A 17,302-nucleotide genomic window follows, 5' to 3' on the forward strand; every position below is an offset into this window, starting at 1 on the left:
GAGCATTATTATGAATTTTTAAAACCTGAACGAAAGTATCAAACTTATTTTAAATAAAAAATCTTGTGAAATTAAATGAAAAGAGATGGTACGTGCAATGAGTTATGATAAATAAATTTACATTTTTTAGTTTTGTCATTCAAACTTGTAATATTTTTTGAATTAATGTTAAAAATTTAAAAATTATAACTTAATGTCTCAAGAATATTTTATCGATTCTAATTTTACAAATGCCAAAAGAAAATATAAATCTCTTATATACTTTTTGTAGAATCTAAGTAACTGTCTAATTTTTAGTATTGGGATAATTATTCTTCTAAAAAGGCGTTGTTATTTTTGTAACAGGCAATAATTTACCCGCACTTGTCTTGATTCGCGCCAGAAATGCGTTATATGTCAGAAATGTTATTTAATAAATAAATTGTTAACAGTTTCGCAGGATTTAGTTTTAAGAAATTACAGTTAGGTTTGAAAATAAGTATGTTTTAATGTTATAAACGTGTTAATAGTTGCAATAAAATTTTCATAAGGATTCGGCTTTTTGTCTATGTGTATATATTTAAACGCCGCTAACGTTCATTGTGCTGTGCCCCGTGGGGATAAAATATGGTTTTGATTCAACGTTCTTTCAAATTCTTTCAATGGTTTTAAAGTAGCCTTATATTTTAGATATGCCTGAAGATACCATGAGTCCGGATTTAGAAAGAATTCTTGACCATCTAGACGATTTCGCATTAACTGCACAGAACTATCAAAGTATACAAGATGCTTTGGAGAAGAGTCGTGGAAATATAAAAGTGCCAGTTGTGGAAAAGATATTGACTATATGTGTACGTGATCTTAAGGAGGATATGAAAAATACCGTCAACACATTAAATGTTATGTTTGCAATTTTGAAAAAAATTAAAGTATGTAATAATCTTTTGTAACGAAATTTATTTATAGTCATTTGTTTTCTTTAGTTTTCGGTTTGATGGATCCATATTAATAGAATTTTATTGTGTGCAAATAATTCATCATGAAATTACCTTAAATGTTGCTTTGACTCTGAATGCTAATTACTAAAAATTAATATTCAGATAAATCAAATGATATTGTAGAATTAATATGTATATAATTCATTTTTGTTCTGTAATTCAATTTTATCTTAAAGTGATAATATGGATTGTGGTTTATTTATTGTTTTATGTTAGAGTGCAGCTTTTTTGTAGGCGGAAGAACTGGAAGAAAAGCCGGAACTTTTGCCATCAGCAGTTGCTATCCTCCACATAATCAAAACAACGGCACAACTTAATAAAATTGAAGGACTTAAGGTGCTATGTTTTGAGATTCTTAACTTGTACCCTGATGATGTACTGGTTACTTTGGCTGTAAGTCATACTAATGAAATAATGGAAATAATCAATTTGTATTACCATCAGCGGGTTCCAATGGACATAAGATTACAGGTTTGTAAAAGAAATGTATACACTCATTGCTTTTTTACCAAATAGGTTCATTAAAACAATCATATTTTCTAAGTATAGCTCTTACAAAAATATAATTTAAGTGAAATATTGTTTTAGCTACACTTCAATTTTAATCAAATGCAAATGTATTGAAATATTCAATCTCAGTTAATCATGTACAATATGAATTTTAATTGATGTAAATTCATGTACAATTTCTCTTTTCAGCTCATTAATTTAATAAACAAAATATTAAAAATTTTACCTCCTGATAAGAGGGCACTGTTTGTGAGAGACAATGTAGATATCTGGTTCACTAAAATGGTACAAACGGTAATAGCTTTTGCAACATCTAATAATATTAAAACATTAACACCAATAGAGACATTGGAGTTGTTAACTGAGGATCTTGTTGCAATTGACTATGCTAATAATCCAAACTGGCAAGTGATCCTGGAGTGTATATATACACCACAAAAGTAAGTATAACTTTAAGTTTAGATTAAAAAACATTATTTAGTTGTGCTTCGTAGTATTGCCTTGCATACATTTGTTATGGGGTAAAGTCCCTTGTCTTCATATTTTCTGCACTGTCGTCATCACAGTGCTACTGTAACAAATGAACAAATAATAATGTTTTTCATGCATGTAGAAAATTGGTTGATTGATTAGTTTTTGCTGCAAAATTTGCACTTTCGCTTTTGACAACACTTCATCAACCATCATTTTCCGAAGCCAAAGTATTTTTAAACCAGGAATTAAAAATTTTAACTAAATTATTGACCCTAATGGCTTTGCCTAAAAATCCTAGACTCATCTTTACTGTATTTGTTTTTGAAATAAATCGCAGGTCAAGAACTATTCTAAATTCTTTATTTTTTTAGGTATCCTGCTATGATGAAGAATCTGTTAGATGCCGGAAGTGACATATGGTATAGGTTATGGATTGTTTTCATAAAATTACTTAAGAATCAAATAACCAAAAGTAGCAGTTCAATTGGAAGTCCGATTAACTCAATGCTACCAGTTGTTGAATCTGCATTTAAAATGAATGTGAAAAATAGATGTCGAGCTTTTCAGTGCTGGAATGTTTTGATTGACAATTTTTCAACAGAAACAAATGAGGTTTATATAAACAAGAGACTGAAGCTGCTTATGATCCCACTGACTTCAAATAATGCAAAAGTAGAAGAAACAGCTCTTGCTAAGCTTAATACATGGTGGCATTTAATTAGAAAATTTGAGACTAAAATTAAAAACTATTTTGAGATGGTACTGCTTCCATTTTTGCACTTTTGCTTTGGTAAGCCTGCTGTACCTAACAAACCCGTGTTTGCTCCTGGATTGCTCACTGTTAATACAAAAAGACAAGTTTTGGAAGCCTTCTCTAATATAGCAGGTCATGTAAATTGTGACTGTAATGTTAACATAATGAAACTCAGCAGTAAAATACTGAGTGGTATTTTGTTAGTTGATCATTGGAAACATTGGACTAATGCTCTAACAATGAGCATAAGAATATGTGTAAATGACGATAGTGACTCTGTGAGAAAGCATTTTAATTGTATTTGGAAGTCATTTATTGCAAGTATTGCAGAAATTTCTGACTGTTATGTTAGACACAATTTGTTTGCTGATCTTCTGACAATACTAGAAGTATTACTACAAGTAAGTAAAATGAGAAATTTTGAGGAAGTTTATTCTTTACTACTTTTATCTTACAACTTTTTCAATTGCAGAGCCCTCGCTGTGAAAAATTAGCAAACATTGTATTTCACATTGCAACAAAATCTATACTTGATGACAATGATGAGATTTATCCATTGTTCAAAAATGAAAAAGATGATAATAGTGCAATTTACAAAATAATTACATTGATACAAAATCCTTCTCTTGACTACATTTTCATAAGGTATATTCATTTTTGTTCACAAACACAATATAAGCATATTTAAGTATTAAATTTTATAATTCCTTAGAATACATTTTAAATAGAAGTAAAATATTTTAAATGGTTAAAAATTAATTATTAAAAACTTATACTTATAATTACCAGAGTTAAAATTATTTATTTTAGTTGATTCTTAACTTTACCAATATTATTTATCATGTAAATCTTTTTATATCTCCATGCTTATCTGTAATTAATTAAGAAAGGAACTAATATATATAGCTGCTTCCGCTATGCAACAGTAGTCGTGCAATGAAGTGCACCGCCCGCCAGTCCGCTGATAAATGCGCGTGCGGTAAACAATGCGAAATACTACTACCACCGTTAATCTACTCTCTACACGTGTTTCATACCTCCACTGGACATCCTCAGGAGATGTTAGGCCGAACAGTACCAAACACCGTGAGCTCCGTCCGTCACCGCTCTGCTATTTATGTGCTTCCCCCACTACCACTCAAAGTCACGTGACCAATTACATGAATGATTTTTTTGTTTAGCGTAGGCGTAAGTTATATGTCATTTTACGTACTAGATGAGTGATTTGAGTGAGTATGTTGGCAAATTCGTAATAATGGGCATGAGGAAACTCTCACCTGCTCGTTAAATATAGTGCCAATACTCCCGTGTCTTAACCGCTCCAACACGGCCACCCGCAATCTCTTGTTTCAGGTATCTAATACGTCATAGGAAAGACCGTCTGGTAAACTATGTCTCGACTCTAATAAGTGTTTAGCGAAATGAGATCTTTCAGGACGATCAATTCTATACGCTAAAATAGATTTTTTATAACGGATGTTAAAACTACAACCAGTTTGACCCACGTATACCCCATCACACCCACCACACTTCAACTTATAGACACCCGACCTCCTGCCAACCTCGGTTTTCTCTTTGCCTTACAAACCGTACGACGAATGTTGTTGTTAGTTCTGAACGCCACATAAACGCCGTTGTCGCTATATATCTTAAAAACGTTTTCAGATAGGGGTCCTCAATATAATAAACTAGATCTATAATTATGAACAACGCGTTCAGGTGGCGCTGGGTATAAAAGACCCCTCACCTGTTGGTTTACCTTCTTCTTAATTAGACTATCCACTATTCGCTGCTCATAACCATTTGCACAATTGAATAAATAATATTAAGTTCTTTATTATAAGCGTCTGCATTTAATGGGTATGTCATAAATCTATTTATCTATCAATGAAAGAGTGCAAGTTTATGTTTCCAAGAATGACAGGATGAGGATGGTATCACCAGATCGGCGTGAGTTTGTTTTCTATATACCTCAAAAAATGCTGACAATGTTCCCGTGTGATAGTGTTATCAAGAAAGTTAATTACTTCGCATTTTGGTGTTTTCGTTACGGCAGTAGCTATATATTAGTTCCTTTCTTAGTTAAAATGGACTTCCGCGAGGTAACGCCTGAATCTTTTAGATCTTTGTAGTTTCAGAGCTTTGTAGCTTTGTAGTTTCAGACTATATGCAGAGTCGATCCTTATTCTTTATCAGGTTTAAGGAGCCTCTTAGCAGGAAATATTTCATCCTTCACTATCGGTCACCATGTTTTGTATATTATGGCATTACAGTCATTTAGTGTAGCCGATAGTAGTTAATGAGATAACTAAGCGATTTGTGTGATTTTCCAGGCACTGTGTATAATTTACTCTCTACTAGTTATAATGTTTCTTATGTTCAGTGCTTTGTAAATTTAATAAATAAAACATGTTTTCAGATTTGACGCAAAAGAAATTATTACCAAATTGAAACCACTAGCAAAATTGATTGCAAAAGAATATTTAAACCCAGTTTCGGAAAAATACTTGAAGAAACCTCTTTGTAAAAATAATACTCTTATGTTATGGACTGCCCTGTCTGAATCCATATGTGAATTGAAATGTGACATCAGTTTGGAGATATTGAAAAATATGTTATTGTTGCCCTTGAAGTCATTAAATTTACTTACTTTGGTGAGAAAGATTTGTGTAATTGTTTTATCATTATCTTCATCAAAAGACATCTCAGCCACACATACTGCCCGTCATAAGCTTTCCCTATAAATTTAATAAGACCAATCGAATGGTATGCATCTAGCATTTTTTGATGAAATTAACCAGATCATATGACTGCTTTGTGCTTTCCAGTCCTTAACCTCTACTCCAGAATCTTAAGGCCCCAAAAGCCACCTATTCTGTCCGCTATATGGCCTGGCCTCTGCCATTTTAACTTGCTATCTATCAAGGCTGTGTTTGCTAATTAAGTTTGTCTACTGATCTGGTTACTCCTTATTTTATCTCATAGAAATGAGAGAGAGAGAGAAATCCTAAGCAAATTTTCTCTATGGCTCATTGAGCGACTGTGTGCTCGCGAGTGAAGCCCGAAGTGATAAACCTAATTTCACAACTGGAAGTCACCACTCGTAACACACATCGTTTTCAAACTTTAAGTCTTAAAAGGCGAGGCTTAAGTCTTAAGGCAATGAAGGAGTTTGGTTTATAGTTGTTTAATATTTTGCTCGCACATTATGCTTTAGGTTTTTTAAGTTTACCAATACCTCGCTTTGCGTTTTTTCGAATTTGCGTCGCTGATTAATTAGTACTAAATTTCACTGTGCGACGTTAGATTTTCGAGTTTTCGTTGTTTTGGTTTAGTCTAATTTTTTTTTTCAAAAGATGTCAACACTTTTGTGTTGGGAATTCCCTTTCTGACTAAAAGTCAAGTTTTGCTAATTTTAGACTTCAGTTTAGATTACGTAGGGTGTTGTAATGTAGTGTGTTGTGCTTTTTAATAAAGATAATAATAAATTTATATTAATTTTAACGTGTTGTTTCTGGTTACAAAAAAGGTAGATATTCATGCAATTTATTTATTGGCTGACTTATGTTACTTTTTTACCTTAATTAGGGACCCAATTTTTTATGTGTGTAATAAAATTATAAATGTCGGTTTTTTAAATGTTTCTCGGAACTCTGGAACCTATATTCGATCTACGTGTTTGTTACAGAAAATCTTAATTCACTTTGCGAAGTGTTTTTTAGAACGCAATCACGACACGAAGTGAGGTATTGATGTACAGGAATTAACTTTTCTTATTGAAAGGAATAATTTATATTTAAATTTAATAGTGGCCTTATAGTAATTTGATAGGTGACACTGTGTCTGTTTATCTGTATGTATGTTATATAGAAAAGAGCTACTTATGGTTTGATTCCATGGTTGACTAGTTAGATATGAATATTAGTTTTCTCATGAGTGTTTGATGTTGAAGATATTAGGATACTTTTATGTTATTGGTTTAATGTTAAAAATATTAATTTTGAAACAAATCTTTTATTTAGGTGGATGCTTCTACAAATGCTTGGATTTCGTTATACATCTATGCAAGTGATAAATTAAAAGACTCTCCTGTCGATGGTTTGATCTGTGACATGATAATGGATAATAATACAATTGAAAGTAACCCAAGTGCAAATCATAGGCGTTTTCTATTTAATGCTTCACTAGCTGTTTTAAACAAGGCCAATACCAGTGAAAATGGTTAGTATAAAAGTTTATTTAATTCATGATTTATGATTATTATGATTTGTCGATTCCAGATATGTTATCAGATTGAAGTATATTTAGTGATAGCTAGTATTTATAATCAAAATACAGCAATCATTCGATATATTATCTTCAAGCAATTATCTAATGAGTAACCATTGTCCTCTTAAACTAAAATATTTAAACTTTTTATTTTATTAACTTCAATCCAACACTAAGATTGCAATGTCGTCTGCATTTCGGTACAACTTGGCCTTATTCTATTTTGTGACTTCCCTGTGTTCATTGTTTAAGAACAATATATATAATTGTATTAATCCAATATGTATCGATACTATCAAAAACTCACTATTGGTAAAGATTATTTATATTTATTGATTGTTTTGAAATCTGGTTCTGGTTCAGCGTACTGTATTTGGCACTCAAATAAATTGGTTCAAAAAGAATAAAACCCTAATTTAGCAGTTTATTTTGTGAGTAATTGTGAGGCCTTGGGGTGCATAAATTATGAATTTGTAAAATGTATGTGTATAATATTAAGAGTGAAAACTTATTATTTCCAATTTCTTAATATAAAATTTCTAAACTTTCAGATAATCTCGTTCATAAGACTGCAGAAACACTGCAAGTTATTACTAATGGATTAGATTATGCATCAGTCAAGTGTGATTTATCAAGTTTCACTAACATTTTCATCTCAATCCTTAACAAACTTGTCAATTTAAATAACGAAAAACTGGCCAAGTCTTTGTTATTAATATTAAACAATATTTTGAAAATGATTTCAAAGCACAATAAAGAAAATGATAATGTATGTATGCACTTTAGTATAATTGTTATAAGATGTATATTAAACATTGATACATAGTTACAGTTAATTATTTTTTTTTAATTTCTTTTAAATTTATTAGTTTTTTAATTTTACAGGAGAAACAAGAATACAATTTTATAGTAAAACTTGCTGAGCCGTTAGTTTTATTATTTAAGAAAGAAGCTTATTATTCTTTGAAAATAATAATAGCAGATGAATTAAAAGTATACACATCCCATCTCAAATTCAATGATGCTGATAAGAATAGTCTCGCAATATTAAGCAGCATTGTTGACAAAAAGACAAACGATAACAAAACAGTAGAATCTATTTCTAATGTAACCGATGATAAAGTGACAAATTCTGATGATCAAAGTAAATTTCCCACACCATTTAACAACACTTTATCTAAGAAAAGCAAAAAAAAGGATTCAAAAATAATAGATACAGTTGTCGAAAATGGTGAGGAATATGTTGTTGTTAAGTCAAATTGGAAATTTAATCCTAAAAAATTAACCGACAATCAGAAAGAAAAAATGAAACGTACAAGAGAAGACATACCTGCTTTGTATCAAGATTTATCTCAATCTCAAGATGAATTTAAAAACGTATTTAGAACAAATTCTATTGATTCCACAAGCAGTAAGTCTGTTACTATGGATGGTGAAGCTGCATCGTTAATATTAAACAACATACCATGTTCCAGTGTTGTGCCACAAATTATTGAAAATATTATAACAGAGAGTGCCAAAAAAGAAAACTCTGATAATGCTAGAAATAATTCCTCTGTGCCAAACCCTAATGTTGAAAAGAAATTACTAGATAAAACGAGTCCAAAGTCTCCGCGAGTGGCATTAAAAGACAGAGTATTTAGGAATGTTCGAAACCTAATTGAAAAATCATCTTTATATAAAGAGGGAGGCGAATTGAATTGCACAGTAAATGAGAATTTGCCAACTACGCCTCTAACAAAACAAATCATTAATAATAATATAATAAATTCAGCTCCTCCAGAAATAAATTCTGAAAGACCTTCTCGGGTGAAAAGAAAGCCTAAGAAATTTGAAGATCTCAAGCCGTTATCTTGTAAGAGACCACGTAATTCCCTAAATCGTAATGCACCGGAAAAATTAAAAAAAAGCAGTGAACTTCAAAACCCAGAATCAAAAGAAATGGAACAAATTTCTGCTGACAATCCTAAGAAAGCCAAAATTGACGAAACTGTTAGTAGCGATAATATAGGTAATAATGACACAGTTAAGAATACAAATGAAATTGTATTTGAAAGCCCAATCAAAACGTTTGAAACTTCACCAGATAGTACAATAAGCAATAAAAACATTGTTACATTAAATAAACAAAAAACATGTGATTTGGAAACGGAAGATGACGCTCATATTTCATCAAGTGACCATTCAAATGAAAAGATAAACAGTAGCACGGAAACTCCAGATTTAAGCGATAATAAAAATTTAAATAATGTAGATGAAAGTACGCCAAAATTAAATGTTTCAAAAGTTGGTAAAAGAAGGTCTCGAATCGAAAAAGAATTAGCTATTGATATGGTTGAAGGACATCCATTTTTGACAATTAATTCGGAAAAACGGTTAACAAGAAAAGCAGTTACAGAAATTTCACCTGCAGCTGTTAAAAGAAAAAGTTTCATAGAAAAAATAACTAAGCCCAAAGTCGATAACAAAGAACAAAAATCGGATAAGAAGTTGAAGGATAAAAATAAGTCAAATAGAACAAGTGATGAAACTCAAAGTGATTTTGTAGAAGTTTTTTGTACAACTCAATCTCAAGATATAATAGAGAGTTCACAAGATTCTACAATATCTACTATAAGTGTAAAATCTACTAAAAAAAATAAAAAACAAAATGCTACTCCAGAACATTGTAATGAAATTTCCAAAGATTTGAATAAACTTGATCAAGCTTTAGCCCGGAGTATTGAAAACGATATCGATTTAAAAAATAAAACCTTGTTAATTGAAAATAATGACGACACTGAACTACCAGGAAACAAAACTCTAATTGAAAACAAGGTTGAATTAACTGTGGAAATGGAAACCGAGCCTATAGACAAAAATATAACCTCAAGTGATATTAGACAAACAAGCGATGATCCAGCAATTGTTATTAATACTGACGATACTTATATAGACTCGGGTACAGAAAATACTGCCGACTGTGAAACACAATGTCTAGAGTTGGAACAGTCATTAAAAGAAACTAACCTAAGTTTGCAATTGGAATCTCAATCTCAATTGGAGGCTCCTGAAGAGTTGACTACAATTGCGAAAAATGATAGTAATGAAGAAAATGACACTGCTGATATAAGTACACAAAGCCTTAATTCACAATTAATCAATGAAACATCGAATGTTTTACAAGAGAAAAATGTCAGCACCAATTGCTCCCCATTGAAAGATGAAGCACGAAGAAAACAAGATTTCATGAATAATACATTAGAGATCTCACCAATCAAAACATTAAGTCCTGTTCATGAAGAAAAAAATTCACCAGTCCCGGAAACTAGCAGTGACTTTGTTGTTATAACTCTATCATCTCCTGTACAAAGTAATGGTGAACCATTTGACAAGACGGAATCACCTGAAATATTTACAAATGACAAAGTATTACCTGATGAAAGAGATCAATCACCTCCTAGAGATGGAATAATCATGAATAACTCGAGTCCCAGTTCTTCATTATCTTTAAAAAAGAACCGGCCGCAAGTGAGATCCGGTGGCAGGGCCGCACAGATGCTAGTCCTTTGTGTACCTGATAGGGTACCAACAATAAATACTCAAGAAAAGTCTGTGGATTCTGAAGAAGGTAAAAGGTCTATGGGTATGAATACATCTGCTCGACGAAATTTACGGATATTATATAATTCAGTTGGTGAAAATAGCGAAATGTGTGACGAAAACGAAGATAGTGATAATTTCCTTAAGTTAAAACGATGCCTTCCTACAACAGACAGCAGTCCCTCTGGCCCTATATTGAAACGAAAACTAAATGACATAATTGATGAATCAACTATTTCTCCTGCCTCTAAGGTAATATCTTATCACCTATCAAAGCACAGATTGTATTTTTAATTCTAATTACTTAATTTTTTACATTTCAGAGGAAAAGAGTAAGTTTCCACGATCCGCCAGTATCTACAACAATTTGCGTTAAAAAATATATAGAACCAAGTGGTATACGTTCACCACAAAATTCTGCAATCAAGCGGCAGGAGAGACAACTTCGGAGTCAGGTTAACATGAAATCACAAAAGAGGTTAGATAGTGTATTTAAGTTAGAAAATGTTTTGACAAAAACTGTTGAAAGTTTTGTAGAAAACGACAAAATGATCAGTAAAGATGATAGTGAAATGAGTTCACTTGAACAAACACCAGTAGCAGAAGTAATAAAAACAAGCGATTTAAATGATACAGATCCTATCTGCACAGAACTTGTTAATTGCAAAGATCCAATAGACAATATTGCAACAGAATTATCATCACCAGCCATGAAGTTATTACTTTTAAGAGAATTCGAAGATACCGTTGAAACTGTTGGTGACTTAGCTAAAATGACTGAATTGGAAGTGAACAGGTTATGCATCAAATCTCCTAAAGTTCAAGTGGTTAAAAGAGTGTTAACAGATTATGCCGCGAAAACGGAAATGTTGAATAAAGATGAATTGTCAAAAATTGATCAGGCTGATGATGCACAAGAGCCTTCTTTGAATTCTGTTCTTGAAGAACATATTAGTAAACCATCAGAAGTAGTAACGACAGAAAATAAACAGAATGAAAATGACTTTAATATGGAAGTGCAAACAAAAGTTCCTTTAATATTGGCGTCAACGCAGACAGACATTTTATCCATTTCTAATAATGCTACTCAAACTACTGAATCAAGGGAACAATCTACATCAAGTTTAATTACGTCATCACTATCTGAAGTAAGTATTGATGATTTTTCTTTATTACTTACTCCATTTTTTGTATCTCATTTTCCAGAAAATGTACAATGTATAGTGATTACTAGGTAAAGATCTATCGTTTGCACAGTGCACATGCGTTTATTTGCTTTTATGTTCATTATTCCTGTTTACTCTATGACTGATGACTTTTATCTGCCTAATTTCTCTTCAACCTGTTATTGGGCTTCTTCTGTTGCGTTTGTGTTGATCTGTGTTTCTATGACTTGTGTGTTTACAACAATACCAAGCATAATTCTAAAATTAGGATTTTATTTTTTGGTGAGAAGTTTTAAAAATATGAATATGTAAATTGTTACTTGCACGTCTTATTTATTTTTTATTATTATTATTGTTATATACGCCCTAAACTGCCCTTTCCTTCATGTCTCATTGCCATGCAAAGGTAAAGATCGTCTCGAGCGATAAGACTGCCTGATGTACAACCTCTGCGTAAATTGTTTAATTTTCAGTTAATATTTTTGTTACATTTCATTTTAGTTGTATTTTTTATTAATATTTTAGTGTAAATAAAGTAAATGAAATATAAAAGCGCGGTTAAAATCGCGCTATATTTAACTATTGTCTCTGTCTGTTTCTTATATTTTTAATCATTTTAAAGTGTTGAGGTTTTCATGAATAGAATGCTTATACACTTTTAGTTCTTTTTTTTCCTATAAAGGAAGTATGAAATCTTGATTATAATAAACATACAATAAAAAGTTTCCTTTCTTGCATTTTATTATTTAGAGAGCCGTTTAATATTCTTTTGTTTTTTTATCAGTTAGGTATTAACGTTTAAATATAAGCCAGCATAAATATGGCTAGAGCTATGTACACATGCAATAGCTCATGCAGTTATATTATGTTTTGCTGTTGGTGTGCCTATTTGTAACAAATAAATGTTTAGTTTGTTTATTATACATTTGTTTTTGCAGAGATCTGATTTTGTCAGCCAGTTATGTGAGCAGCTCGACGAAACTTCTAAGCAGAAAATTGCCGATAACTTGTCGTTACATAACACCATTGATTTATTGTCCAAAAAAGTGGACAATTCTAATGTATTCGACATATTAAGTACGTTATTAGATCATTATTGTAAGCATATCCATTCAGAAGAAAACAGCACACAATTAAACGTTTTACAAAGTTATTTGTGTGACAGATTTAATTCTAAGGACTTAATTTTATTCTGTAGTGAAATTTTGCGTAAAGTGCACGCGAAATCCTCGTAGAAATATCTTTTCAATTTTACAATATTGTATTATTTATTATGATTTAGAATTCGCTGTCTAATAATTAAATGACTATATGTATAATTGATTATTCAATCTAAGAAATTTTATTTTATCTTAGACCTATAAACTTTATTGTTAAAGTTTATTAATGAAACACTCAGTATAGGTAATGAATCATTTGAATGTAGTAAATAAAAATAAGCGAGTAAAAAACTAGTTTTATTTCATACAAAACAACTTCAAGTATTTACATTATTCAGTCATGAGCAATGGCTGTGAAGGCCATAAGGTAAATCATAACCCGTACCATTATTATTAATATGTGACACCATCTTCTTAATGAATTTGCAAGGTGAGCTTCAGAAACCAAAAAATGTCAGATATTGACTTGACTATTTATAGGTACATTATAACTTTTTTTGTAGGCACATGGCAGCCGGAATCAATCACAATAATATACAGTTTTACAAGATACAAGTAACGTTAAAGCTTTGTGTATTGACAGAGATATTAAATACGCACATATATACAAGTTTCTTTAAGGCTACTACACACCTTTCCCTGATCTATTGATAATTATCACAATATTAATTATGAATAAAGTTAATTACAGTTTCCAACACTTCACCAGAGAAGAGAATTACCATAAATGATTTTAATCGAACTGATTATTAGCCTATATTTTTACATAGACTCTAGGAACTCAATGATATAATAAATTATGAATTTCTCATCTTCTTCCGATGAAGTGTTTGAATTAAAGTATAAATATTTATTAACTATGTTGAAATACTTAGATTATAATCGAAACTGGGACATAAACCCTCAAATAACATAGATTAAATCAAAAGGGAATTACCGGAGCTATCAAGTGTTTTAATTGCTAATGTTTCCGGTTTATATAAAATCTATGGTTTAAAAACAAAAATAAACATTGTCATTAAAATAAAATTTAAAACTAAGTTTGAACTTTTATTAAAGTTCGCATACTATTTTTATGTGTTTTCACGCATTTCCTATTAATTTCATGACGAAAAGTATCTCTGTCTATCGTATTTAATAGAACGACTTTTCTACACTTAAGCGCAAAACGTCAATTCCCAAATAGGAAAAGTGAAACTTTGGTCCCGAGATTGAGCACTTGAATTAAAGTTTATCTAACTTTGTAAGCAGCTTAGAGGTTGTTTGGTTACTGTCAGGGAAAACGCATTTCCGCAACGTAGTCTAAGTGTTCGAGGTTGTGGTGGGAGTTGGAACGCCTGGGTGCGCGGGTCCTATGTATGTTGTGTTGTGAGTGAGCTCGCGTCACTCTGTAAGGGCCGTCGCGGCGCGGTCCTGCATCGCTGGTCTTACGTTTCGCAACCCAGTCATCATCCTTATGTACTTCACGACTTTTACGGTAATTATCGCTGATACGGCGACTGTCTTCGTGGCGTTGCCTTTGCCATGTCCTGTCTGATTCATGTCCATATAGGTCTAATTCTCCAGAAGGCTGGAATTGACTGGTGCTTTGATAATTGGACCTTTTCCAACCGTCTTCGTATTTCTTCCTAGAAGTTCCGTCGTTAACGATTTGTCTTCGCTGCGACTGGTTCGAGCTGCTTTCACTCGTATCTTCACCAGAGGTACCAATTCCTAAATCTTTATCATCTCCATAAATCTTATAAACGCCGTTCGGATTGATACCTTTCCCGTTAAAGACCTGATCTTTCAAAACCAACTGTGGGTGAGGTAAACAATATGGATGAGGGAAATTTTTTTCTACTTTAGACATTTTAATGTTATCTGTTTTTCTCGTACATGATCCCGGACCAAATAATGAAAGTAAAACGGGTAGAAGGAATAAACCGTGCATGGCACCGAAGAAAATCACCATGAATACCATTTTAAAGAACACAGAAAATATGTAGCTATCCGCAAGCAACAACGCTACGACTCCTAGAATTGTACTGAATGAACCTTGAACTATCGGAAGACCTAAAGAATAGAGACATTCGCTCACTCTTTCATTAGGAGTTTTTGCTTTCGATGCCATGTAAGCGTAGCAAATGTGAGCAGTAAAGTCAACGGAAAAACCTATGCACATAATTAGATTAATCATCGAAATGGAATCTAAATTGATGTCCCAAAGCGCCATATATCCAACAACACCTATTTCTATTGATATTATACTAAATGCCACCCACAGAGAGCATAAGATGTTCGGGATAAATATAAATGAAGTTATCATCATCATAAGTGCTCCGTAACATAGATTCTGAAGTGATGTTGGTCTCACGAGCTCAAACTGAAAACATAAGAGTTTATTAAATTAATATTATTATAAAACTTATATTATTGTTGTAACATTTAGGATTTAAACATTTTTACCTGATCGAAGAAAACAAAATATGGGTGAAAGACTGAAGCGTTCAGGGGCGATTGAGCGACGACTTCTCTAAGTGCTTTGACCATCTCTTTTTCATGATTAGTTCCGCTAATATTAATTGCTTGTATTAAAAACCTCGATGCTACAATTTGATCTCCAGCTTTGTTGAACTTTACGTCTAAAGAAAATGGATTGGCAGGGAATAGCCACAACTGCAAAAACGTTAACGTCAATATAATACGCACAAAATTTCAAAAGTAATTTAAAGTATTTAATTGTATTAGTACCTCTTTCAAATTTTTGATAAAATCAATTTCATTATCAATAGTCACATTTAAGTAGTCGTTATTTCTCGATACGTAATTAACAAACGTTCGGAGCCACGATTCTGTGTACAGAGAGTTAGAAATGTAAGATGTATTCTCGAGCTTCTGAGTAAGTGTTTCAACTTCGTCCTGCACTTTTGGATCGGAATAATTGTAATTGCCCGTGATCACCACCTGTGAAAATTGTTTCATAGTTATAATTCTAGTTTTCATTTATTCGTTGTAAAAAAAAGTCTATATCTTTTGCTTTATAGTTCCCTGGATAACTTTTTAGTTGACGTCGACATGACATAGACGTGTGAATTCTGAGAGGTTTTAAATTACGCAATAAATTAATTGATAATATTATTCTGTTCTATATGTTTACCTAACTCAAGAAAGAGAAACACGGTCTCTCACTTCTGGCCTCATCTGCAAGCCCACTTTTAAGTTTCTCAACGAACCATAGAGATTTAAGTTCGGGATTTTTCTACGAAATTGAATAAGAAATTCGGAAATATATAGGCGAATTAAAGTAGCCGACAAAGCTTAGCGGATTTGAAAATTGAATTGGCACTGGGCATGTCATTAAGGGCGAAGAATAGATGACTGCCGGGGCCTCAAAGTTCATTAGTGAAGACGGATCAGCATGCGCAGCGTACGACGTCATTGACTTTGCTAAGGTTATCTGTCTTCCTAGAGGTGGACGTCTTTCGGGAAAATTTTTGAGATGAATTCGAACTACACGCTACTTCATTCTGTTTTACATATTTTAGTCTGTCTGTCTTAAGTATATTTACTATCAAAGCGCATATTTTGACAATTTGTGGTTATGTTGTATTACCTGTATTCTATAGGGGAATTCTCTATAGTAGAGATCTTCGCGATCAAAAAACTCTACAGAATACGAATCCACCTTAGACAGTTTTCTTCTTTCCAGACCTTCTTTTAGATTTGTCACACCGTAGCCTGCTCCGGCAAGATAAATTAAGAACACGACAATGACTAAAGCCTTCACTAGGCTGTTGTTAAGTATGTTCGCCATAGTGGTACGGAAGAAGGCCATGATGCAATGTTCCTTGTTATCAACGGGGTTATCCGGGTCGGCTACGTCGATTCCTCCGCTGCAGAATATTCGGTAGAGCCATGATTTTTCTTCTAAAACAATATTTATCAAGATTAGGTTTGTCTTTTCATTTTAATTTTAAAGTTTGTACTACTTATTGATTAGTGAGAGTTTGTACTACTTAACCGTGGGTTTTTAATTTAAATTTATACAATATAATTTTCTAAAAACTCATCTTAGCTGCGAACGTATTACTTTCCATGTATTATACCAGTTCCAGTCATCATTTGTAGAGAAAGTAAACACTGATATAACATCGGCACGCTGAAGAAAGCTTGTTAATAACGATAATTGTCTGATCAAAACTCTAAGTTTAAGAATTAATTAGCATATTTCTATATCTTCAATCTATGATATATTTTAAATTTTATGCTTAATAGGTTAAAATTGTCGATTATAATACTGATTACATAATACCAATTATTATTATTAAAATATTATTAATATTTGCAATTTAAAACATGCTTAGCATTAATACATATTGTATAAAAAATTAAAAATAATAATTAAGTGTTACTGATGTTGAATAATAT

General features: G+C 32.0%; 2 protein-coding genes across 2 annotated transcripts in view; one reads left to right on the forward strand and one right to left on the reverse strand.

Annotated features, from left to right (window-relative positions):
- Window positions 1–387: 387 nt before the first annotated feature.
- On the forward strand, window positions 388–13,163 carry LOC137930641 (telomere-associated protein RIF1-like). Its single transcript, XM_068773957.1, has 12 exons — window positions 388–478; window positions 670–908; window positions 1,212–1,448; window positions 1,677–1,927; window positions 2,333–3,116; window positions 3,188–3,360; window positions 5,135–5,369; window positions 6,738–6,936; window positions 7,536–7,753; window positions 7,870–10,818; window positions 10,890–11,714; window positions 12,671–13,163. The coding sequence occupies exons 2-12, from the start codon at window positions 672–674 to the stop codon at window positions 12,965–12,967; spliced, it is 6,405 nt and encodes a 2,134-aa protein (XP_068630058.1). The 5' UTR covers window positions 388–478; window positions 670–671; the 3' UTR covers window positions 12,968–13,163.
- A 14-nt stretch (window positions 13,164–13,177) lies between these two features.
- The window catches only part of Ptr (Patched-related), a 35,138-nt gene continuing 31,013 nt past the window's right edge, over window positions 13,178–17,302 (reverse strand). The window contains exons 8-11 of the mRNA XM_068773959.1: window positions 16,488–16,801; window positions 15,626–15,838; window positions 15,341–15,550; window positions 13,178–15,257 (exon numbers count right to left, since the gene is read on the reverse strand). Of these exons, the coding sequence (XP_068630060.1) occupies window positions 14,166–15,257; window positions 15,341–15,550; window positions 15,626–15,838; window positions 16,488–16,801 (1,829 nt within the window). The 3' untranslated portion in view covers window positions 13,178–14,165. The remainder of the gene's footprint in view (window positions 15,258–15,340; window positions 15,551–15,625; window positions 15,839–16,487; window positions 16,802–17,302) is intronic.

The sequence above is a fragment of the Battus philenor genome, unplaced genomic scaffold (genome assembly GCF_028537555.1).
Source record: "Battus philenor isolate CCGP_79_NKW_IND1 unplaced genomic scaffold, ilBatPhil1.0.hap1 SCAF_6, whole genome shotgun sequence".
Taxonomy (NCBI): domain Eukaryota; kingdom Metazoa; phylum Arthropoda; class Insecta; order Lepidoptera; family Papilionidae; genus Battus; species Battus philenor.

Bases quoted from the DNA above. Each gene is read 5' to 3' on its own strand.
- LOC137930641 (XM_068773957.1), top strand. From the start codon at position 672: ATGCCTGAAGATACCATGAGTCCGGATTTAGAAAGAATTCTTGACCAT. The intron at 1,449-1,676 runs GTTTGTAAAAGA...TTCTCTTTTCAG, and splicing joins CAATGGACATAAGATTACAG to CTCATTAATTTAATAAACAA. The intron at 11,715-12,670 runs GTAAGTATTGAT...TTGTTTTTGCAG, and splicing joins TTACGTCATCACTATCTGAA to AGATCTGATTTTGTCAGCCA.